This window comes from Syzygium oleosum, unplaced genomic scaffold (genome assembly GCF_021117445.2).
Source record: "Syzygium oleosum isolate NSW1041296 unplaced genomic scaffold, Sole_v2.1 Sole_v2.56, whole genome shotgun sequence".
In the NCBI taxonomy this organism is placed as follows: Eukaryota; Viridiplantae; Streptophyta; class Magnoliopsida; order Myrtales; family Myrtaceae; genus Syzygium; species Syzygium oleosum.
In genome coordinates, this window is record NW_026607540.1 from 74,900 (window position 1) to 95,999 (window position 21,100).

The following is a 21,100-nucleotide window of genomic DNA, read 5'->3' on the forward strand; positions in this document are numbered from 1 at the left end:
TATGCACTGTCCTAATTGCAAGCTTTGCTTGCGAGAGTACATTGAAGATCTTCAATAAATTGGACGAGAGAGATAGAGACGATTTATGAGTTGTTGTGTGACATCCTGAAGCTCCACTCAAATGGTCCATTTGTCACACGGCCATACCTACACACCGCCAAACACGCACACCTCACACACATTTTCTCACAATTTCACATTCTCGTCACACGAACACGCCACCCAATCACACATTCTTGGCACGCGAATACGATACGCGAATGCACTATCACACCACCACATCTCACGGCCAAACACACACGGCATATCACCAATCCACATTCAAACACACATTCAGGCTCAATTCCCGCCACAAGGGCAGCAACCATTCAACCTTGACACCCCCACCATTCCGCTCATAAAAACGAACATCCAAAGAATCGGGGTAAAATTGGGCAGTTTATACAGTGACCAAAATCCCATCAAAATAAATAGTAAACGAACTCTAAAAATTCTCAATTTTGGATATGTCATAAAACACACCCCGATAAACATTTCTTATGAAGAACACGAAATCCGGTTCAAACTGAAACCATGCCTTTTTGTCCCTCGAAATCAGACCAAAATCAGTTTGCTCCAACAGAATATTTTGTCCTCAAAATACATTTATTTCAACACCCAAATCACCTTGAAAAGCTTTGAAATTTTTATATGTTATAGCCATGAATGTCCCCAACAACTTCTGTGAAGGAAGAATTTTGAAAATAGGCCTGGAAAAATTTATAAAAATTCGAACAGACCCGAAGGTCGGGTGAACAGTAAATCGGGCAGTTTTATTTCGGTCCAAAGATGGACTTCCGAATGACCTCAAATGATTTCCAAAAATTCCCAAATTAAAGTATGTTATACTTCAAGATGTTGTGAACAACTTTTATGAAGAAACCTTCTTCAAATTCGGCCCACAAAATTCTCTACAAAAATAGCAAACCGGGCGGGTACAGTAACCGTGAATCCGCGATTCACCCCGAACCTCACGGATTCAAACCCGAACCGATTTCCACCGAATTCCAACCGCCAAAACTCATTTCCCGACGTCTAATCCAACCCGCAACAACCACTACCAGCCATACTCAGCCACCAATAACCATGATCAACCACCAATAATCATTATCAACGCCTTAATTAACCTCTAAATCCTCTAAACCATACCCGAACGAGTCCGAAAATACCCGACGTCCTAAATAGGGATTAGATCGCGACTTACCCGAACTCTAGACTAACTCGGCTAGAGCGGCAAGGGGGAACGGCTGGCCGGCGGCGATCGGCGGTGGCGGCTTGCTCCGGCGATGCTCCGGCGATGATCGGCGATCCAAGGCCGAGAGAGAGATGAGAGGATTTTTGGTGAGGGAGAGGGGGAGAGAGTTCTCTGTTGGGGGGGTGCCGTGACAAGAGAGGGAATGAGGAGAGAGAGAGAGAGGAGAGAAACAATTAAATATTTGGTCCAAGGTTATTTGGACCAATTTTTTTCTTAATTCCAATTTTGCCCCTAAAACACTTGGTCCACATTCTTCCAAACCAAAATATCTAAGGGCGTTTTTGTCCAATATTTTGGGGCTGATATTTATCCACACTTAATCCCCAGATTCAATTTCCAAAATCCCCAAAATTCGGAATACCCAAAAATAGGCCTAGGGGCAAAATCGTAATTTTTCGGTCCCGGGCGAAATTCAATTTTCGCACATACGTGTTCCATATGTGCGTGGCCAACATTATATGGCGTCAGAATCGTGAAATTCACTTTCTAAGTCCTCGAAAATCGACTGCGAAGTTCCGGGAATAAAATAATATTATTTTTTCAATTTTTGTTGAAATTCTAATTTTTGGCCGTAACCACTCCAAATATGCGTGGCCACTCTAAAATGACCTTGGCCTCGAAAAATAACCTCAAACGACCTCAAAATCCAACATCGGTGTCCACAGGGCAAAACCGTAATTTTTCCGGCCCGGACCGAAATCTATTTTTTGCGAGAAATGGGTGGCCCCAAGGTTGGCCAAGCCGAAACGTCATCGGCCGCTCAAAATTGTCACTTTCAAAATTCTCGATTCCCGGGCCCGAATTCCAAGAAATGACTAAAATTGACCAATCGCGACTTTAGCTTATCTCTTGCTAACGGGTGGCTCATTAGGATTACGCGCTCTCGACCCGTGACCGACACAAAGTCAAATCACGTTTAAGTTTGCTCGAACCAAGGCGACCTCGATCGTCATATAATTGCGAGGGTTCGTCACTAGTGCCCTTCGGACACGATCAATCAAATAGATCGGTCTCGGTTGGCTCAAAACATTCCCTCGTCAATCCATATAGTCGAAGATCGAACCTGTGTCGAGTTCTTTGGTCGTGCGAACTCAATCCCGTAATAGCCCTACCCCTAAGGCTAGCATCCCGAGAAGGCGCGGTTCCCGGGTGAGATCTCACTATAGCGTATTGGTCAAATTCATTTCCTAAATCCCGAGAAAAAGAATCGAAAATTCAGACCGTTACACATTCAATGCTTCTTGGAAAAATGCTCAATGATTAAATAACTCTTCGTCTTCCTCTTAGACTTTTGACAGACCAAATCGCATTCCATTGGTCATTTGTTAAGACAGAAAAGGCACAAATAAAGTATCAAAAGCTGATATTCTTTTTTGGCCTTTTAGGATGAAAGTAATAAATATCGTGAGGTGAACTTTATATGGAACAATAAATGTTCATTTAAGTCTCTTTTTTACTGTTAGCATCTTCTTTGAGGTTTGTTTTCATTACATTTGCAGGCAGGGACTGGCTGCAATTTTTTTTTCTTTTTCTTTTCTGGGGTGATTAAAGTGTGCCTTTTTGCTTAATGCAAAAGAAACGGAGAAAAAGATCATTCAGCCACCACCGAATATAAATGCATATTTCAAAACATCGATAGGGGCTTGATTGTGCTGATCAATGATGAATCATAAATGCACCTGTAAAAGAAAATGGAAAGAATTTTTATAATATTGTCCTCCTTCAGCACACCTTCTTTTGTTTTGTTTTGACTATATGCACTATCCTAATCGCAGGCTTTGCTTGCGAGAGTACATTGAAGATCTTCAATAAATTGGACGAGAGAGAGAGACGATTTATGAGGTGTTGAAGCACCAACCTCTATATATTGCCATGATCGTCACCGTCATTGTTCTTTGTAGCTAGCTAGCATGGCCAAAGGGGTCGCATAGACATTGTCATGAATAGTCATAGCTCGAGAGAGAGACAGACAACTATTGATGTGGACGGAGAGGGAGATTCATTAATTCTCTCACTTCACCTGTAACGTTTCTTTTTTTTCCGTCATTCAAGCAATACAACTTTCACCATTCTTAATTTTTCCCAATTATAACTAAGCATTATTCGTGCCTTTAGTGGGAAGGTATCGATGACTTCATCATTATGTCAGAAAATCATAGTACAAACACCTCAATTTAGAAAACTTACCAATATGAAATTCCAAACTCTTTTAAAACCAATATCCATAAAAGAAATAAATAGAAAAGTTCATATATGTGGTGTGCTTATTCTTTACTCCGCGTGAACAAAATACGAGACTAGGCTAGGCTGCATTGAATTGGCCCATCTCTCCAATTTTCCCACGAAAAACTCTCAAAAATCAAAAGGAAAAAAAAGTGAGAAAAATCGTCACCGTACATCCGATTTGTTGCATAAAATAATGAAAAAAAAGCTGCACAAGGGACAAAAAGGTCGTCGAGAAGCATGGCCTATTATTACTATCATTTTATTAATTATATCTTTTTAATTTCAAATGAAGAAATCAATGGCCGTAACACAATAATCACGTGACCTCTCTCTCTCTCCCTGCATGGAGCATAGAGCCCACTCAAAATCAGGTAAAAATTTTGCCAATTCTAGCTAAAGGTTGCCTCTCTTGCACTGCTCAATTTCCAACTTTCACTCTACTTTACGGTCTATGTGGTTTGTATATGTGACTATTAACCGTCCACATTTATTGTTTCTTTGTTCTATGCACATATCCATCTATGCCAACAAAACGAATTACCATTTATAAGAAAAAGAAAATATCATAGGATTATATTGGTAACCAATGCTTTGAATGAACATTTACAAGAAATACCAGTCACTCATTTATACACATACACACTTAACTTTCTTTTAATGAATGTACTCTCAATTCCATCATATAAGCCTCTTTAAAGCTTGCTACCTACCCACCCGCCCTTTTTAAAGCTTGTAATACACTTTTGTAAAAATCGATAGCAAAAGGAAAAACGATACAAACAGTCTATGAATTTTGGCATAATATGCAATTTGGTCTCCGAATTTTTAATTTGTTTAATGTAGTCCATGAACTTTAACTCAATATGTAATGTAGTCCCTAAACTTCTAATTTGTTCAACGCGATCCCTAAACTTTTGGTACATGTTCAAATCAGTCCATGAACTATATGAAAATGTTCAATATAGTCCTTCCATTAATTCAAGTTCAAAGACTACATTAAACATTTTTATATAGTTCAGAGACTAAATTTTTCATGTACCAAAAGTTCTGAAATCGCATTGAATAAATTAAAAGTTCGGGGACTACATTGCATATTGGGTTACAGTTCGAGGACCAAATTGCATATTGGGCCAAAGTTCATGGACTATTTGTGTCATTATTCCATAACAAAATTACATATTTAAGGGTAAATGAATAATATTTTCTCAAAGATTGCTATGATTCTCGTGTATAAATAATAAGCACCACAAATATAAATGACCTTTCCTCTTCCTATAGAAAAACAAGCCCCAAAATCCCAAAACCCTTTTGTTCAAGCCCGCCCAAAAATGCCTGCCGTATGTGGCCAATGTGGCTAAGTCCGGCTGCGACCCACGCAACCTAGTGACCCACGGCCTATGTGTGGTCCGTTAGTCGACAAGGAAATGCTTAAAGGAGATGAAATTTTGCAAAGTTCCAGTAAAATTGCATGACAATAATTCATCTTATCACAGCTACCGGGCAGAAGACGAGAGGGAAGTTTGATGATTACATGTCCCCATCAAATCTTTCATTATATTCTCTTGTGTATATAACTCTGTTGGCTAAAAAGTTCTGTTACTCATGATTGGGGAATATACAGTAAAGCTTACTATCTTCTGATCTAATTTGTCTTCTCGATTCAACAAAGTGATTTTTATATAAATAGCTGAGAGGGTCATGGATGTGGCCTTATGTTAAAGAATGAGAAATATAAAGATATCAAACGTGCCGGCCTCTTTCATACAATGTACGAATTGCTAGAATGAAACACAAAAATTGTACTTTTAACTGTGTTTTTTTAAATACTTTCAGTTGAAGACGTTGTAGACATCATTGGCTTTCTGAATCTGGATATAGTTAATTATCATTAACTTCATGAAGTAGAGCAATGCTAAGAAAAGATGGCTGCATGAGTCGGTGCTTTGTAGATCCATCAACTAATGACTATCTTTTAGTTTCTCACTGCCCACATGTGGTTTACATAGATTACATTTATTCGTGAGAAATAGGATATAAGTTCCATGTAAATGGAAAATGCCTTGTTAGCCAAGCTATTTAATTTGCAACTTCTGTGGCTTTGAAAAGGGAAGTAACTGGATGTAAGATTTCACCTTAACATTATATACTTGTCTTTATTAGTAAAGGTTAAATTAGCAACTTATGTGCCTTTGAAAAATGAAGTAACTGAATGTAAGATTTCATCTTACCCTTATATACTTGTCTTTATTAGTAAAGGTCGACTTTCTACGTTCAATTTGTTATTTTTTGATGAGTTATGAGCACACAAGTCTTTTGTAGTGTCCAGTTTGTTGAATGGAATTGACTCAACATCTAAAATCTCAATAAACAACATTTGAAACACCCCCGCCCAAAAAAAAATTAATAAATAAGAGACCATAAATTGAGGAGTGAGAAAGTGAACATTATTGGCGACATTGTCACCTCGGATTCGCACATGCTACCACCGCGGGTTGGTCTTGTGAGCAACAACAAACTCTGTTTTGCTTCTGCAGAGAGCTTTTCTGTAAGGCTCCGTTCGTTTGGCGAAAAATGTTCTCCCGGAAAATATTTTCCGGGTTTTCCAGTGTTCGGGGGGCGGAAAACATTTTCCGTGGGAAAATATTTTCCTTCCCCCCCTCACAAAATAGCCTAAGTCTACGGAAAATGACTTCCGCTTCTTCAAAAGCGGAAATCATTTTCCGGAGCTTCTTCTTCTTCTTCTTCACTAAGGTCGCGGCCGCCGCGGGCCGCTCGCCGGCCGCCGCCGCGCTGCCGGCCGCAGAACGTTCGGCCGCCGGCCGCCGTCGGCCCGCCACGCCGCTGGCCGCCGGCCGCCGGCGGCCGCCGGCCGCGCCGATCGGCCGCCGGACGTCGGACGCCGTTCGGTCGGCCGCCGGCGCCGGCCAGCTACCGCCGGCGTTGATCGCTCGGTCGCCGGCCGCCGGCAGCCCGCCAGCCGCCGCCTGTCGCCGGATGTTAGCCGCCGGGTCGGGCCGGACATTGGCCGCCGGTCACCGGCCGCTGCGCCGCCAGCCGGACGCCAAACGCATGGGCTGCCGGCCAGTGCCGCGCCGCCGCTGCCCCGCCTTGATCCGGCCGCCGATCGCCGACATGTTGCCGCCGGTCGCCGCCGCTACGCCGCCGCCGATCGCCGGCGAAAAATATTTTTCGAAACTTTCTCATATTGGTCGCCGAACACCGGAAAATTATGTTAGGAAAATATTTTCCAGGAAAATGACTTCCGGGAAAATATTTTCCAAAAGGAGAATATTTTTCGCCAAACGAACGGAGCCTAAATGTAGTTATTACTTTGGTGGTTCTGTGAAGAAAAGTGACAATATATGTTGGGGATTCACTTCTTCATGTATGCACAAATGAGTGTTGACACCTAATTTTTAGCCGACGCGTCATTAAAAGTAAATAATTCGAGATTATGATTTCTGATCGCGACGGAACCCGTTTTTTGAACAAAAAGTGTCATTTTTTAATTCTGTCTGTTGGCCTAGCTTCTATAAATAATTTTCTATTTATTTCATGCAAAAACCCAAAAAGTCAAACAGTTGACTTTCGAGTTGACTTTTTGATCAACCCTTTGAGCAAAAATCAACCCCAGGTCAAATTGAGGCTTTTCGCATAAAAAGATTTCTTTCAAGTTCAATTTCATTTTAGAAGTGAAAATTTCAGAAAAATTCAAAGATTTGATCATAAAATCAAGCTTCTAGTGAAAAGTCAACTAGGGTTTGACTTTTGGTCAAACCTTTGGCTAAAAAATCGGAAAATGCAAAAATTCAAAAATCATCTTTTTTTACATTCAATTTGACTTTGGCATGCAAAATTTTGCAAAAATTGATTAAGAACCTATTTTTTCCCAATTGCGGAAATAGGTTCGGAATCGGCGAAAACCAAAATTACTTTCATTTTGTTCATATTTTAGCTTAGTTCCTTTTACAACATTTGATCTAGAGGTCATCATAAGATTACTCGTGCGACCAATTTTGTGAATCGGTACTTTGAAATGAAAACCCCAATTTTAGCCCTAATTAGGGATTTGAATCAATCGTTCACGATTCGCGAACGGTTGATATCATTTGACTCATCCGAAGTCAATTTTGCGAAAATTGAATGGAGAACTCTCCAATTTTTATTTTTTGCAAAAAAAGTCCCCGAGTTTTGTGAAATTACAAAAATACCCCTAATTAGGTCCTTAATTGCAAAAATTAATCGAGACCGTTGATGAGATTAAATTATGACCATTCAAATTAGCACCTGTTAAATAAGGTATTTGCTTAACCTCTAAGTAAAAGATAAGCATAAATCTTGACCGTCGGATCACACTGACGGTCGAGATTGAATCTTGAAGAGGGTATATAACCCATTTTCCCTCCAAAACTAAGGGGGTCTCATTTTTTTAGAAAAATCCAGAACCCACGTTCTCTTCTCCCTCATCTCTCTCTTTCTCGCGTTCTCTCTCCCTCCTCCCGAACCGCCGCTTTCTTCTCTTCCCACGGCCACACGCCGGCGTCGCCGCCCCTCCGGTCACCTCCTCCGACGTCCGCCTCCCTCTCCTCGACGTCTCGCTGGTCGGAGCACCGCCGGAAGAGTCTCCAATCTTCCCGTCCGGCTCCCTCATCCGATTGGGCTCAAGATCGGCGAACTGAGCTGATTTGCTCGCCTCTACTGATCACGGCTGATTGAAGCGGTCCGACCACCACCGATCTCTTCTCAGGCGTTTCCCCGACCTCGCTGTGGTCGGGACTCCATCGGAAAGCCACCAGAGAAGCTCTGGTGGCTCATCTTCCTCCTGCAAATCAGATCGGTCTAACCAGACCGATCTGGTTCCTATTCTTAACCGGTGCTGCTCCGGCGACGATCCGACGTCGCCGGACCTTCCTTGGTGTCCTCTGGTGGTTGACGTCCGTCCTTGGTGAGCTGAGATCCCTCGGAGCGCCTCGTACATCGATCGACACAAATCGATATCGATTGATCGTGTTTTCGCACGACAACAAAAGGTAATTTCTCGGTCTCGAATCTGACGAGGCGAGGTTGGAATAGCCAACCGGGGCCAGGATTCAATCATAGGTATCCTTATATGCCTAAAATCACTGATTAGATGTTGATTAGTGAGATAGAGGTGCTCTGATTGATGAATGATTGCATAAGAATGTTCTGTCAATTTCGTTGCTCTCTGAACACAGATTCTGTTAGCGCTGAAACGAGGTCTTAAACGTTGAAATCATGCTTCGAGTCCTTCTAGACATTTGATCTATACTTCCTAAGCTTCGATTCGACATATTATGCGTCCAAAACGAAGTTCGTTTACTATCTCAAAATCCCTTCGAAATCTTGGCTCTCTGTTCTGCAATATGTTTCTGCAATATGTTTAAATCTGTTGTTGAATGTCTGATTGTTTTGCTGATTTTATGCCGATTTTTGTGAGTTGATTTTGGTGATCTTTCCTTCACGAAAATTGTTCATTAGGATCTCAATCATGACATACTTTTTTCTCAGATTTTTAGGAGTTCATTCAATAGGTGAAAATTCCTTAATTCAACCCTAAGTCTTGTCTGCCTATACTGGAATCCGAAATGGACTTGTTCAAACATCTTCGTTTGAGTTTGAAATCGACATTTTCTGGCTTAGAGTCCTTAACGAAGTTTGTAAAGCACTCAAATCAGTCTTTAAAATGCTAAAGATATCCCTGATCAGAGTTCATTTGGTACCTGAAATCGATTTTCAAAGTTGCAGCAAGAGTAAATTGGTTTTCTGCTGTAACCGAATTGAAACTATACGTTTTACTATTTTGTACAGAACAGGGAAAATTGATTTTCGAGTTGCATCCTTCCGTGAACTTGTAAATTCAGGTCTCATGCATGTCATATATTTTTTTTAGAATTTTTAGACAACATTTGGTACCTGAAATCATCTCATATTCTCAGGTTGTTCCATCTGCCCTGTACTGATCCGAATTGCATTCCTACAAAATTCATTGTGAAATTGGACTTAATTGTTCAAGTGACCTTCATGGACATCATAGAGCATCATGTTAACTCACTAGTGACACTCTCCATGCATCAATTGCTCGTCATTAGTGTGTTTAATCAACTGAAATTCCTTAACCCCTAAATCTGTCAATTAGGGATTAGGTTGTTCATGTAGCACTCTTGCCAATTTTATAGGAATTTTTCTGTTCACAATTAGAATATGAAGTCATCTAGACTTTTGTAAAGGGCTATTCAAGCTTCACATTGACGTATTACATGTATGTTTTGCATGTCATTTGGTAGGTTAAAATCATACACAAACATACTACCACGTTCTGTCATATTGCATTTCATGCATCATGAACATTAATTCATGCCTAATAATTCATGGACTTGTATGGTCATTTGCTCATGTAATTAGGATTAGATTACTACATCCTCTTTATCATTGCATCTAGTCCTAATCCATGTTAAATTTTCATACATTTCATGCATCATTTTAGTTCATCTTTGCCATCCATAAAATGTCTTTGATACTAGTTAATGCATTGGCATGCTTTCATGAAAATCAAACCTAAATTTGGACTTAATCAGGTTCATGCCCTCTTGGTAAGTCGTCATACATGTTATGAAACTTCCATAGACACAAGGAACATGTCATTTGCTTGCCATTTAGGACATTTTTCATTTTTTCTACAAGTTTGCATTAGGATTAGCAACTTGCAAATTCGGAACCCCTGTTCTGTCCAATGTAAGTCAGACCTCTTGTTGATTTTTTATCGATTTTTCTACAAATAATCAGACGTCAGACCCCTAATGAAAGTTGTAGGACACTCTTTGAACTATCTTGTGTCAAAATTCCAGAATTTTTGAACAACAAATGATAGGGCAAATGGCCTCATCTTTGCAACAAAAACTGCAGTAATCCTCTTTTTCTGACACATTTAATCGTGTTCCCAAATTTTTATAAAATCATGTGAACATTTTTCGGGAAAACTTTCGCTACGAAAGTTGTTCCTCATTGTATGCTTAAGCTACCATAAATTTTCCAGAACTTTTTAATCATGGGTCCTTTTCCAATTGAATACATTTTGTATCCCTGTTCTGCTGTTTTTTTTTTCTTTCTCTTAATAAATTGATGCATGATGAATGGAATGAAGTGACCCGATGTCGGTTCACTAAATTGAGTGATTGGATGAGAATCAAGGTCTTTGTGACTTACTTGCATGCTTATTTTAGGCTTGATGCATGTGCTTTCTAGATGTATGATAAGAACCAATGTATGCTCGAGGGGATATCCATGGCTTCACATAGAACCCCAATTAGGGACTATGTCACATTAGTCACTATAAACGAACGTGCTTGGTGGCTAATGTACATAAGTCATCATTAAAATGGAGTGGGTAGGTCGTTAGATGAGGACAACGTATGTTTAAATCAAAGGCCGATCTCGAGGCCATTGTTGTGATTACATTTGCATCTTTGTATCTTCTTGCATATTTCGTTCTCTTATATGGACAATTATTGTGTGTTTTGTGAATATTATGATGTTCATTTCCCTTGTATGTACCTAGTCTAGTTTAGCTTTGGAATTAGAATAGGTCCAAGAAGACGGCGGAGGTTGATGTCCGTTCCGACCCAATTCCTTGTGTACGGTGCTGGTCGATGTCCTCTCCGACCATTTCGATTGTAAAAATTCATTCATTACCCGACATATGTCTCGGGCTTTCAATTCTTGTTGTAATAAACACTCGACGAATTGCGGGTTTTATTTTGTTACACTTAGAATTGGCTTTGTCTTTTCAATATCTTGGTTGTTTACTTTACGCACTTTTTTAATACAATTGTTTGTTTATTTCTTTTCTAGACTAAGATAGAATTAGCTTAGAATTTTAAATGAAAACACAAAAAACAAGATGCATGATCACATAGTGGACTAAGACTTTGGCATGAAAATGGTAAAAAATAAATACATGACAACTTAGATAACAATCATGATAAGTTTAGCGGTACCGAAAGGGCGTTAATAGAAATATTAATGTAAACTAGTCCCCGAACTCATGATCTTTGGTTTTTGTAGAAATCGAAACGAAATTTTCGCGTTTCGGTTGGGTATTCTAACCGACCCTCGACCTAGGCTAGTGGCGACTCCTAAAAAATAATAATAATCGATTCGCTGTCACGCGAGGTATGGATTTAGGGAAAATTCACATTCATGATCAATGGACCATATGGATGACCAAAAGATTTATGCTTGTCTTTTATGATGTGCCAAACAGACCGTATGGATGACTAAAAAAGATTGGCGCTTTGGTAAGCCGTCTTTTCTAATGTGCCATGCGGACCGTCGTATGGATGATTAAAAGATCGATGCTTCGGTAAAGCTATATTTTATGATGTGCCATATGGACCGTTTCATGAACACTTATCTCTAAACCGGCCTTATCGAGTTTTGGCTCTCGTGAGGTAGGTCGCGACAATGAGGTGACTTCTTCTATGGACCTAAAGTGAGGTTTTGATCAGCTTGTCAATGTTGCCAGGAAAAAGCTTGTACTCCTGGTGGGGAAACCATTGGTCATTACCTGAAAGATCGTATGCTGCCTATATTAATGGCATGGCTAGAGAAAATGAATGGAATAAGCAAACGTCTCAAATTGCAAAATATCATTTACGGTTCACATGCTCATCAAATTTTGAATTTCTCATAGCATAGACCGAATATAGCACGAAATTTGCAAAGAAGATTTACCACAGAATGGGTAACTAAGATCCCATATCAATATCGAAAATAAGTAACCAAAAGAATCAAATCCCCGAACTCACCCACAAATCTTGAAATGTGAGAAGTATACATGTAATTGCATCAAGATTATGCACTGATTAGATTCTAAACGTATATGCATTCGCCCTGATACCACATGTAAGAAATTCAAATATCTAAAACTCGTATTTTGCACTTAGAATACCTAACCTTAAAACACATACCTAATTTAGCCACTCATTGTCTTTGAACTGATTAATACGAATTAAGCCATACAATACGAGGACTATGTCTTCCTGTCCTTCTCTTCCCCTAGAAGGTCTCTGACGGATAAACAGTAAGCATATGGAATTAAGAGGGAAAGGAGACCATAGTTTATGTATGTAGCATATTCTAATTGGCTCATCTATCACAGGTCAATGTTAAAATATCGACCTACACCAACCAGCGGATCACATTATTATCGTAACTGAGATGTGCTAAATCTGATAATGTAATCACAACCGTATTTGGGCGATATAGCATTCTCATATATTTTATGAACTTATAACAGCCTATTTTTCCCTAACTAAAATATTATACGATTAACGCTAGCCCCGTGTTTTACAAATTTCTAACAGATTGTGGTCCAAAATTACCATCTTCTTATTCGTTTTAGAATGGGGGTCTTTCAAGCAAATGCTTTGACACTTTCTAATGTTTTACTAGATTTGGCTATAATATAATCATTACTAGCCTAAAAGAAAACTCAAATTTCGACACTTTATTATCGGAAGAAAAGAGGTCACTCGTTTATGATTGAACAATAATGAAAGCACATTTAGGGAAGAAGCAACCAAAACACTGATCAAATCACAGAGATTTTCTTACAATAATATGCTAGGCGAAGTCAACAATGTTCATGACAATACTCTACAATATTATAAATTGAAATACTTAGATCATAATTGGTATAACCACAAAGCTTAAATCCAGTCAACACAATTTTTTGCCCAAATGTGAATCACATGTAAATCATTTACCTCTTTTATCATTATTAGGGATAGCACATGATATAGTCCAGAACTATGAAGCTCAGACACATTAATAGCATGCCTGGAGTTACCTCAAAGTTTGAAAACTCAAAAAATTAGGCTAGATTACAGAATATGTGTGATGACAAAAAACTTAGCATAAAAAAAGTGATGCCTACACACGGTTATGGCGTAAATTATCTTAAACATCTGGCAAACAAGTTCAATCATGAAATGGACTTTGATCACAGTTCCTTTAGTAAAACACATGAACATCCGAGCAAAAACTGATATGCACATGCACTATGCTTCCTTTCTGGGGTCCCTTGATGAAAATCTGCAAATTGGGAAAGTAGTAAACGGCACATGCATTGTTAATCAGAGTGCACTAAATCATCTGAAGACACTTTATAGAATGCTAGATGTTTAACTATATCCTCTGACCATATATTAGAATGCTAATCACTATAAATTACTGTTTGGGAGTATTTGGCCGATGGGGGCATATTAGTCTATTTCCTTTATTATTTAATGTATGGCGGCAATAAGGGCGATATTGTAATTGTAATTGTAATTTTGGCTTTTTTGCTTTATTATAAATAGATAGCTTGCGGTCACATTGACCTAAGCCAAGCATTCAGTTAAGTTTTTTTGTCTCTGAACATGGTATCGAGCCGGGCTAACTCGAAACCCTAACGAGTGTCTTCTCCGCACAACCTTTCTTTTCTCTCCTCTCTCCTCTCACCTTCACCCTCCACCTATCAGCTTAAGCTTTTGGGTTGGATCAACTTGTTGATGTCACCATGCAGACCACTTGTTATATGCATGAGTAACTGATGATCATTCAATATGCAGCAGAGGTGCATCATAATACTATACATGGTGTACGTGATATTCATAAAAGGAAGGATTCAATCGTTCGAAGGTCTTACCTAGTTGTGCAAAGGCATGAGAGGATTCAACAGGAAGAATCAATGCATGCAGATTGAATAAGCAGCCTGATGATTAACCCATGGCATGTGCGGCTTTGGAGCTGAACATCAAATAGAAGCGTTCAGCATATCTATAAAATACTTAAAACAAATCATAGATTCACAATGTCATTAACGGCAAATGAACGGAAAAGGAGGGGAAGAAAGGTGAAGAGAAATGACATCCATGTAACATGTTTCTACAAAACAGAGAAGAAACATGAAACCAAATTGATTTTATCATTGCAAAGACATTATTCCAAGGCCATTTTTTCTATATGTAAATTGTTTCCGAAGTGTACTAATTATTTCAGAGGCATGAAAAGGTTGTGCTCTGTCAGTCCCTTGAAATATTTGCAACTAGAGAGCTCAAATTGGTGAATTGCTGGAGTAATAACTGTATATTTTTAGTAATTCAAGATAGGGATCAAGTAAGAAGATATTTATCTCAAACGAGTCTAACCAATGGATCCTCAACTATGAAGATGCTGCACTTCGTCTTTTTTCTTAACCAAGGACATGAAGTTTTATTTCTCAAATGGCAATCTGGTTAAAAATACCCAGTCTAGAGGAAACCTACATAGGATTAGCCGGGCATCTGAAATCTGGCCAAACAAATTGATTGGGAATCTGAAACTCTACCTTTTGTTTCCTGGGCAAATTTTACACCTATTTATAGCAACCATTATATGGCTGAACACCAGTCCACTCAAGCAACTATACTTAGTGTCGGTCTGGAGAAAACTTCTGAATGGGTTCTAATCCAACCAATGGCCTGCTAGTTCTATGATTGCAATTTCATTAACCCAGCTACAATTCTTTCTCTAGCTGGTTGGAAGAATTGATTGAAAGGTAGAAATAGAAAGAGGCTTCCAGAATTCTTCTTAAACAATATGGAAATGGATGAGTGATAGGAAGACCATTGTATTATTAGAAGAGAACTTTCTATGGAACGGTCTTGCAGGGAGATGTAGCTGGCAGGCACAATGCTCTACTTCATCAATTGATAAAGTAAACTTTGGTTCAAAACGTAGAATTGCTCTATTATGCTCGTAAAAGCCTCTTAAAATGTGTAGTTAACTATGGGTTCATTAAAAAGGAACTATCATTTTCCTTAGGTATCTAAAGTAAATAGGTGATAACTACAGTATTATAAAATTCTTTTGAACATATGGTATAACTGGTGGTTGATCGCTGCTCATACCATTAGGGTTTCCTCGTTCATAAAAATCTTGCAGAAGAGATACTGCTTCTGACGCCATTATACCTCCAACATTTGAAAACCTTTGATCCAGAGTTCCCATTACAGCTAGAGAAACAAGAAAAAAGTTGGAAATTCATAAATCGGGCAGACACTTGAAAGGGGGAACATAGATGAAATTTCTGTGGAAACCAGCCAATATTTCTAATGAGATTGCATTTTTACCTAGCTCGTCAGCTTGAAACCTGAGACAGATTCCATTTGCAAGACATGTCCAAATATCATGCTAGAGATAATTTGGCAGACTAAAATTGACAAAGCAATTTGCAAAAGAAAGGTATCATTCAAGCAAACACAAATTTGCCAGTAGGAGAATATGTTTAGTTTAGGAAGTTTACATTTTGTTCTTAATAATATCAATTCAAAGAAATGTCTGTAGTCCAGGAAAATCATGCAAGCAAATTATCTATGAACTGTACCATTTGATTCAATTGACAGTAACTAGGCATTGACCTTGGCAAAATTCTTGCATCAAATATAAAAGGTGGCTTAAAATTTTTTACTTTCACGATGCATTTGGGCCGTTCTATATTTTCTCTTCGACATGGAACCTAATGTCCTTGGAGAACAAACAATATGCTGTAAATAGGGTGATACTTAGAGGCTTTTAATTTGGATGGGCATCTTCTCTTCAGAGAGATCTTGCAACAGTGATCTGATTGAGAGAACATTTGTGGATGACTTGTGTACTAGTACCAGCTAGGATGGGTTTCCATCAGCTACATCTTCTAAATATCGCATAGGAACCGTGCTCACTGTTATAACAGTCTCATTCTCTCTATCATGAAACTATGCAGTAATCTGGGCTAGTTATTGAGCTCCAGAGAGAGGAAATTGAGCAAGGTGGTCCTTTATCTGCAAGATGAGTCCCCTTGCTTGATGTTGTATTCAGAAAGGTAATGAGCTAGGTCATGTTTCCCACAATCCTTTTCACTCATAATCAGATTATTAAGAGAAGAATAACTATGTATTTCAAGCTCTAAAAGTAAGAGTTTTCATGGTTTATTTTTTTCCACTTAGCATTTTGTTTAGATGCATCTTGAGTACATCTCGTGCTTCTTATCCCCGTACTTGAGCTTCTTCTTTCAAAACTAATACTTCAACAGAAAGACAATGCCATAATCTACATTAGCTACTTCATGTACTGTTCAAATCACATTGAAACAGATCCTATTTCATTACGTTTTAAGTTTTATGTCAACAAAGTCTAAATAAAAAATTGATGAGTTCTGATCAAGCTTAGCAAACATGTAATGCTACATCATGCCAGCTTCAGACAGATGAAAAATCATACTGGAAAGACAAGCCATCCACCACGATTTAGCAAGCACTTGCCCTCATGTATGCAAGAAGATCAAGTACATTGCCCACGGCATATCAAAAAGCATAATTTGCTCATTGTTAAAAAAATAATACTTCTCTGAAGATACTATATTTCCCAATTTAAACTTGATAACATTAAGACATCAAAGAATCTCATTGCAGTGAAAACAAGTGAGGAAGAAGAGATGAAGAAAAAAAGGGCAAAGGGAAAAGGACAAAACTAACTAATGTTAGCTTAACTTGTAGCGCTTCCCAGAACTGTAAATTTTTTAGGGGAAATTAAAAAAAGAAAAATGTTCAACCAGTCACAAAGATTTTAAGAAAAAGAAATAAAGCAAGGATAGAAAGAATTAATATAAACTCGACTACTTGACACTTCGGGAAATTCCACTTTCTTCCATTTAGACTAGGAAAAGGACAGAAAAGATGGATAATTAGTTCCATAAACATTTTCTATTTTCATGGTTGTGCGTTGCAATATTCAAGGTGCGACAGCAAACAGAATCACTATGAAACTGCATTGATCAATAATCAACATAAGGAATCATAAACCTCCAGTAAGCTTGAGTTGTCAATTGTCATAGGTCACAATTTCAAAGTGGAGCTAAGTAGATACAAAATCAGCAACAAAAGCAAGTTCAGGAACTGACCTAATGCATGCCTCGGAGGTACTTGAACGGCATCAAGACACAGCGTCCAAATTTATCATTTGTATGGCCATATACTTCCTTTGTACCTAAAAGTGGCTAAGAGTCATGTAATCATTTATGAACAAATAAATTTTAGGAAAGTTTAGTATTGTTTCAGTATGATCAACAGATGTACCAGTGATCCATAATGCTGCTGCATACATTATGCATGGTTCACGTGCCACATAAAAGGGAGCATGCTGAAAACTTTTCTGCAGCTTCTGCAGCTGAAAATCCTGTCCTCTGCTTTCAAGAAGAACATCAAGAACGTCCCTCTCAACATGTCTTGTTGGCTATGAAAGCGCAAGGAGAAAAATAAAGAAAGCATACCAAACTTAGGAGCTTTGCCAGAGAGAAAGTTGCTCTTAGTGTAGTTTCATAAAATTTAGGAAATGCATTTCATGAGAAATGTTTTCTCCAACAAGTTATCTGATTGAGTATATAAAGGATTGATCAAGGCATATTCTACATGATATCAACAAGTTTTGCTCGTTTGAAGTTGCTGATAATCTCACATGAAAAAGAGGCTTCTTATTGGATTGGCCACCTCCACCTTTTCTAACATTATTTTTTATATACCCCTATAGCTAGGTGCCTTTGTTTTTTCATTATGCTCCACAAGATACTAAAAGGGCTAAATATTTTTCACATCAACTATTTATTACTGTCCGCAAAGTCATTTATAGTAGTGTTTTGTTAACACATAACTATAAATGATTACAGGAATAGACTATTAGATAAGATATTATCTCTACCAGAAACCAGGCTTAAACTATTTGTGCAGACAGTGGCCATTGTGTGAAAAGAATGTGCCCAAGAAGCAGGTTCATACATCTTAAAAGGCAACACAATGTTCACATTTCATTTTTATACCTAATAAGTATACCAAAGTTTAGCTAACATATGGTCTAAGGAAACAATGTTAGGAACTTCACAAAAGCTGATAAAGACCATAATATGGTTCCAGACAGAGCACAATGGGAAATGAAATACGTAAAAAAATTGTGCACAACAAAGCCAGATAATTGCTAGTGTTAGCCGTAGTCATATTTTATGAAAGAATAATGGGAACAAAATCATTTACAGCCTCATAATGCATGGAAAATTCCCACTTATTAACATATTTGTTCTGATAATTCTTTAATTATCTATTAAAGTAATAGTCATGGGAGAAATATATAATGATCAACAATAACTACGAGTGGATAATACGAGGGTATCTATACAGAACAATAACAAAGTGCTGTTGGCTAAATTTATACAAGGTGGATAAACCATACATTTCATGTCTCATTAGTCTAGTTTCTTCCTGTTGCAATAACGTGCCCATCCTCAACAATCACACAGTTGTTCAATAAAAGAGTACAATCTGAAATCATTCACTAATTAAGACTGAAATATTAATCATCTTAATTAGAAAATAAAGTTGTATATCTGAAATGCACATGGTTACTGAAAATTAGTTTTTTACCCAACTGGAACTTTAAGAATGTCCAAAGCAAGCTTTGCCTTATATAAGAACAGCAAATAGTTTTGTTACTTGTTAGAAGAAAAAAAAATGAGTATAAGAGTCAGAAACTCTCAAGCATGCATACAAGCAATTCAAGAGGAAATCAGCATCATGTGTCCAACAGTAGAAATATTCAGTATCAATATGCAACTACTAATGGAATGAATGCATGTCTCACAGCTATATAATCAGGATCCTGTTGGTCCTGTATAATATACTGGTCACCAACTTCTAAACAATGATTATTACAACATATTCGTCCTGTATTTCAGATGCAAATCCCACCTAACTGTTAAATTATATGGCTCTAACCACACCAAAGCAGAATCAGCAACTAATTTGAGAAACTGCATGTTGCTCATTCCAGCATGTCCTATCATTGGTACCTTAGAAGCTTATCCTTCATTAAATAGGTTCACTCAAACATTCAAGAAGCATCCAGGAGTTTTAGCTTCTCGATCATTTTCCTTCATAAAAGCTATGGCACATAAGGATAAAAACAGAATCCTAAACTGTTGCAAAGGCCTCAGAATTCAGAATCGACAAGTAGTATCCCTTGCTTTTGTCTCTTCTCTACTGAATAACTTATGTAAACTCCGTGTTTCTCATGATTATTTCTTTTTCATATGCACAGTCCACAGAGATAAAGAAAATAACCACCTAACCAGTTATCCATGGGCACAACCGATGTTCATATTACTCTCACACTCCAAGTAAATTTGGTTTTCAATTCTCCCTAGTTGCCAAAGTCAAGAATTGGTTAAAGGACTCGACTGTCAAGCAACCTGTCCTGGCGGCTTGCCATCTCATTGCAACTTCTTCATTCCTCTATGGTTTTGCCTCCTCGAGCGCCCCATAAAACATAGAGACAGAGCCCTATCCCAGTGATCGAAGTTTCTCAGAATTCAATTCTCCTGGCAAACCTATCACCCGCTGCACATCCGTATGATAAGTACATACTACACATCCACATTTCCTAGACACCTCAAAAGCACCCAAATCCATCCATCCCTCCCAACCTACAGTGCCTGGATTGGCCCAGTTTTTTGCCTGAAAAAAGGGGACTGAACCAACCCATGTACACCCTACTTCACATTATTTCACTCTCCCTTGCTTGTTTTTCCTTTGAACCTAGACTTCACTTACTTCTTTCAATAAATTGCCACCTATGAAAACAACAAAAAAAAAGCTATACCTCCCGGAGATTGTCGCTGATTTTGCAGCGTGTAACGTCAATAACCTATGAGTTCATTATCAAGCATCCACAGACAAAACTTACGAAGAAACACTGATTCAGTGTCTCTCGAACAAATTCACCGCCACATTCTTCAAGTTCCCGCGCAATTGCAGAACTAAATGAATCGAATTCAAAATCCAGACACCACCTTAATAAAATCCGGATGTGCCAGCCTTACCTGATCTATAGCAAGCTGCATGAAGCCCAAAACCTCAGGAGAGAATCGTTCGCCCAAAGCTACGTCACCAATTTCCACGGCTTCGGTCGCCTTCGCTGGCCGGTCTCCGTCGCCGTCGTCGCCTTCGTTACTGGAACTTCTTCTTCTTCTTCTTCTGTTTGTCGCCTCTGTTGGCAAGTGGCGATCATCCATTTCGTCAGAGCTCACTGGTGGTGATGCTGAAAGTGGCATCGGTGGAGTTCGAAATTTGCCTTTATGGCGGAGAAAAAGGTAAGGAGCTTCCAGCGGGAAAATCAAAGAAAATGAACAAAGAGAAGAAAGAATTACAGAATTCTATTTGGGAATAAAGTTAACTAACTAGGGTTAATTAAAGGCGATTTGAACCAAAAAAGAAGAAGCCAAAGGTAATTGTTTATTTTAAGCAAGCGATCATCAAAGATATATTATATTTCTATTATGATGGAAGGGTGCCTCGACAAAGACGAAAACCAATATTGATATGCTGGTATTGTTTTCGCGAAAAATTTAGCATTGATAGTTTTCAAGAAGTCGTTCCTAGAGAAAAATGACATAACGGAGAAGCTATGTGATTTGATCAAGATTTCGAATAATATTTATGAGTCATGTTTCCAGTG

General features: G+C 38.5%; 1 protein-coding gene across 2 annotated transcripts; it reads right to left on the reverse strand.

Annotated features, from left to right (window-relative positions):
• Positions 1–13,288: 13,288 nt before the first annotated feature.
• Positions 13,289–20,729, reverse strand: LOC130134384 (uncharacterized). 2 transcript variants are annotated; one of them, XR_008815662.1, is made up of 5 exons: positions 20,466–20,729; positions 17,677–17,833; positions 17,502–17,587; positions 14,229–14,329; positions 13,289–13,633 (listed from the first exon to the last, which is right to left on the reverse strand). XR_008815662.1 is itself a non-coding variant. In XM_056307614.1 (3 exons), the coding sequence occupies exons 1-3, from the start codon at positions 20,694–20,696 to the stop codon at positions 17,502–17,504; spliced, it is 474 nt and encodes a 157-aa protein (XP_056163589.1). In that variant the 5' UTR covers positions 20,697–20,729; the 3' UTR covers positions 17,389–17,501. The 2 variants fall into 2 exon arrangements, 1 of the variants encoding a protein (XP_056163589.1); XM_056307614.1 differs by lacking the exons at positions 13,289–13,633; positions 14,229–14,329 and having other exon boundaries at positions 17,389–17,587.
• Between the last annotated feature and the right edge of the window lie 371 nt (positions 20,730–21,100).

Excerpts from the sequence above, each read along its gene's own strand:
- LOC130134384 (XM_056307614.1), bottom strand. The coding sequence starts at position 20,696 with ATGCCACTTTCAGCATCACCACCAGTGAGCTCTGACGAAATGGATGAT. Across the intron at positions 17,834-20,465 it reads TGCAGCTTGCTATAGATCAG|CCAACAAGACATGTTGAGAG; the intron begins GTAAGGCTGGCA and ends GCGCTTTCATAG. Across the intron at positions 17,588-17,676 it reads AGCAGCATTATGGATCACTG|GTACAAAGGAAGTATATGGC; the intron begins GTACATCTGTTG and ends AGCCACTTTTAG.